Genomic DNA, 4,428 nt, shown 5'->3' on the forward strand with positions numbered 1-4,428 from the left:
GTTGGAGGCTGCCCGCGCCGCGTCCTGCTGCGCACGTGGGAGGCCGCGCTCCGGCCCCTGCAGTCCACCGCGATGCCGCGCGCGCCGCGCTGCCGAGCCGTGCGCTCCCTGCTGCGCAGCCGCTACCGCCAGGTGCTGCCGCTGGCCACGTTTGTGCGGCGCCTGGGGCCCGAGGGCCGGCGGCTCGTGCAGCGCGGGGACCCGGCGGCTTTTCGCGCGCTGGTGGCGCAGTGCCTGGTGTGCGTGCCCTGGGACGCACGGCCGCCCCCCGCCGCCCCCTCCTTCCACCAGGTGCGCCGCCCGGGGTCCGCGTCCGGCGGGGGGTGGGAGCGGAGCGGCGCGCGCACCCCCGGCGGGCGACTCAGGGCGCTTCCCCCGCCCGCAGGTGTCCCCCCTGAAGGAGCTGGTGGCCCGGGTGCTGCAGAGGCTGTGCGAGCGCGGCGCGAGGAACGTGCTGGCCTTCGGCTTCGCGCTGCTGGATGGCGCCGGCGGCGGCCCCCCCGAGGCCTTCACCACCAGCGTGCGCAGCTACCGGCCCAACACGGTGACGGAGACGCTGCGCGGCAGCGGGGCGTGGGCGCTGCTGCTGCGCCGCCTGGGCGACGACGTGCTGGTTTACCTGCTGGCGCACTGCGCGCTCTACGTGCTGGTGGCTCCCAGCTGCGCCTACCAGGTGTGCGGGCCGCCCCTGTACGAGCTCCGCGCTGACCCCGAGCCCCGGCCCTCGCCACACGCGGCTGGGACGCGAAGGGGTCTGGGACGCGAACGGACCTGGAGCAGCAGCGTCACGGAGCCCGGGGTCCGCCTGGGCCTGCCAGCCCCGGGTGCGAGAAGGCGCCGGGGCAGCGCCAGTGTAAGTCCACCATGGCCCAAGAGGCCCAGGTGTGGGCCTGCTCCGGAGCCGGAGCGGACGCCTGTGGAGCAGGGATCCCGGGCGCACCCGGGCAGGACGCGTGGACCGAGCGGCCGTGGTTTCTGTGTGGTGTCACCTGCCGCAGCCGCCGAGGAAGCCCCTGGCACATGCCACTCGTACCCATCAGTGGGCCGCCAGCCCGGCTTGGGGCCCCCATCCACATCGCGGTCACCGCAGCCCCGGGACACGCCTTGTCCCCTGGTGTATGCCGAGACCAAGCACTTCCTCTACTCTTCGGGTTCCCAGGAGCGGCTTCGGCCCTCCTTCCTACTCAGCGCCCTGCGCCCCAGCCTGACCGGCGCCCGCAGGCTCCTGGACACCATCTTTCTGGGTTCGAGGCCAGGGACGCCCCGCAGGCTGCCCCGCCTGCCCCAGCGCTACTGGCAGATGCGGCCCTTGTTTCTGGAGCTGCTTGGGAACCACGCGCGGTGCCCCTACAGGGCGCTCCTCAAGACGCACTGCCCGCTGCGGACTGCGATCACCCCGGCGGCCCGTGTCTGTGCCCAGAAGCCCCTGGGCTCTGTGGCAGCCCCCGAGGAGGAGGACACAGACCCCCGTCGCCTGGTGCAGCTGCTCCGCCAGCACAGCAGCCCCTGGCAGGTGTACGGCTTCCTGCGGGCCTGCCTGCGCCGGCTGGTGCCCCCCGGCCTCTGGGGCTCCAGGCACAACGAGCGTCGCTTCCTCAGGAACACCAAGAAGTTCATCTCTCTGGGGAAGCATGCCAAGCTCTCGCTGCAGGAGCTGACCTGGAAGATGAGCGTGCGTGACTGCGCTTGGCTGCGCAGGAGCCCAGGTGAGGAGGGGGCGGCCGTCGAGGTCCCAGGCCCCAGAGCTCAATGCAGTAGGGGCTCAGAAAAGGGGGCAGGCAGAGCCCTGGTCCTCTGGTCTCCATCATCACGTGGGCACACGTGGCTTCTTGCTCAGGACGTCGAGTGGACGTGGTGATTTCTGCCTCTGCTCTCTCTCCTGTCCAGCACAGGTCCTGGTCCTGTCCGCAGGAATGAAGAGGGCCACGTGGGAGCAGAGGACTGCAGATGGCTGCACCTGCTCAGGGGAGGGATAGTGCTGTGGGTGTTCAGGGGACAGTGCTGCTGGGCCCTGCCATGTCCCCGCTCTGTTTTTCTGGATTTGATGTGGAGGCACCTCTGCTCCACCCCCCTGTTGGCTCCCAGCACTCCCAGGCCCTGCAGTGGCAGTCAGAACAGGTCCCGATACCCACCTCCCCACAAACTCCCAAGACATTGAAGACTTCCGGAAGTAGGGCAGTGGCAGAGACCACATCTGCAGAGCCGTCCGCCCACCCTGCCTGCTCATTAGAGTCGCCTGTGGTGGGGGCTTTCATTCCTGGTCCCGCTCCGAAAGACCCTCGTGGCAGCGGCCTGTGCGGCTTTTCTGCCAGCACCATGGCACGGTGGCCGCGTAGCTTCCTGCAGCCGAGCTGCTGTTCAGGTTCCCTCAGGGTCCCGGGGCCAGCCATGCAGATGAGGAGGGTGACCACCTTCCTGGGGCTCTTTTTTATGATGACAAAAGTCATACAACATGAGATTGGCCCTCCTAACACGATCTTCTGTGTACAGTGCAGAATTGCTAACTTGGCCTGGTGTCTACAACAGGTCACTCAGACGGCTACGTCTTGCATGAGTGAAAGTCCCAAACCTGTGAACAGCAGTTCCCTGCCACCTGCTGTGGCTCAGGTGGCCACACAGAGTCGGATAAGCAGTCATGCTACCTGTTCTTGCTTTTCGAGTTCTAGCTTCCTTCGGGGAGGAGAGTTTGAGTGCTCTGATCAGGAATCTGCTGCCATCATTGCTGTTCTCTGATGTTAGATGAGGTCACAATCTGCCCCTGGCTTGTGCAGGGAGTGAGGCTCCGTCCCGGGTGTCCCTGTTGTGTGTGGGGTGAGTGAGGCCCGGGTGTCCCTGTCCTGTGTGGGGTGAGTAAAGTTTGGTCCCGGATGTCGCTTTTGCTCTCTTGTGCTGTGCCCCTGTACATCTGCTGTTTCTGTGGCCGCAGCCACACCAGTTGCCTGTCACCTGGATAAATGGTACAGGCACCGTGCTGGTCCCCAAGCCTATCTTTCCTCATCCTGGGCTCTTCTTGGTCACTTTGTCCTTCCACGTTGCTGCCGGGACACAGGACTCTGCAGGCTCTCACTTCCCCCCTGCCTGGCGCTGCAGCCACAGCTTCAGGTCCAGCTTGCCTCTGTCTGGCCTGGCCTGCCCACCCCCGTGGCCACCCCCATTCCCACCACATACTTGCCGCCAGTATTCCTCTCCCAGCTCACCCCATGCCGAAGCTAGACTGCCAGGCTGCCTGTGTCTGCTGCCAAGTGTTGCTGGAGACATCCCAGAAGGGTTCTCTGCGGCCGGAAGGAAAGCAGGCACCTCAGCCCCTCACTTGTCCTGTTTTCTCCCAAGCTCCCCCTCCGCCCAGCCCCCCTTGGGTGGGCGGCAACCCTTGTTACCTTATTCTGGGCACCTTTGGCGTGTTGCTGAGGCTGGGCTCTGCCTCCAGTCACCCCTCACGTGGACTGACATCCAGCCACAGGTTGCAGTGTCTCCATCCGCCTCCTGCTCTGAGACCCACATCGAGGGCCAGTGTCTCAGCCCGGCTTCGTCAGACTTAACTCTGGGTCTTTGTTTTGAATTTCACTAATTTACCTCTGACGTTTCTGTCTTTGCAATAGATGCTTTCTTTTGGTTTATTCTTTCATTCCCTTTCTAACTTCTTAGTTTAGCTATGCATTTTCCTCTAAGCGCTGCCTTAGCTGCAGCCTGCACTTTGATGTGAAATAATGTTGACTTCAGCCACTTTTAGGAGTTCTTAACATACCTAATAGTGTTAATACTTCTAAGTGTTCTTATTCTTTGATTTTTTGTTTGTGCACCCTGTATTTTGATGTGAAGTAATTTTGATATCAGACCCTTTTAAGTATTATTTAGCTTATTCTGTTATTTCTTTGATCAGTGAGTTTTAAGATTATTGTCCAAATACAAAGAGTATTTTAAGTTATCATGTTGTTATTGACTTCTAACTCAGTTGTCTAGTGGTCTGTGTAATACCAATTAACTTGAAGTTTGTGGAGACTTGCTTTATGATCTAGTGTGTGGGTGGCTTCCAGAAATGTCCGTTGTATACTTGACATCCTGTAGATAGCGGCCATGTTCACTATATCCAGCTTATTAAGGTCCTGCACAAAGCTTCTTTCTCCTTCTAGACGCATGAAATTGCAGGAGGGAGGCCAAGTCCCTCACCTGGGGGATGGGTCTGTTCATTTCTTCTCGTTTGGTGGCATTTGTGTGGGGCATTATTAGGTGCGTGCCCGTGGTAGAATTTTTACCTTCCTGATGAGTGAATCTTTTGCAGACTTCTCTGTCTCTAGTAATCTAGTAACTCTTTTTGTGAATTGCTCTTACTGCTGCCACCCTGGGCTTCTTTTGATTAGTATTTTCCTGCTGTGTTGGTTTTCTGTCTTTAATTTATATTTTCCTTTTCTTTCTTTCTTTTTTTTTTTT

The 4,428-nt window shown here is 60.4% G+C and overlaps 1 protein-coding gene across 1 annotated transcript in view; it reads left to right on the plus strand.

Moving 5' to 3' along the window:
• Window positions 1-4,428, plus strand: part of TERT (telomerase reverse transcriptase) — a 37,479-nt gene continuing 33,051 nt past the window's right edge. Inside the window, exons 1-2 of the mRNA XM_017515934.2 lie at window positions 1-291; window positions 386-1,706. Coding sequence (XP_017371423.1) covers window positions 73-291; window positions 386-1,706 — 1,540 coding nt within the window. The 5' untranslated portion in view covers window positions 1-72. The remainder of the gene's footprint in view (window positions 292-385; window positions 1,707-4,428) is intronic.

Source organism: Cebus imitator, unplaced genomic scaffold (assembly GCF_001604975.1).
Source record: "Cebus imitator isolate Cc_AM_T3 unplaced genomic scaffold, Cebus_imitator-1.0 Scaffold567, whole genome shotgun sequence".
Classification (NCBI taxonomy): Eukaryota; Metazoa; Chordata; class Mammalia; order Primates; family Cebidae; genus Cebus; species Cebus imitator.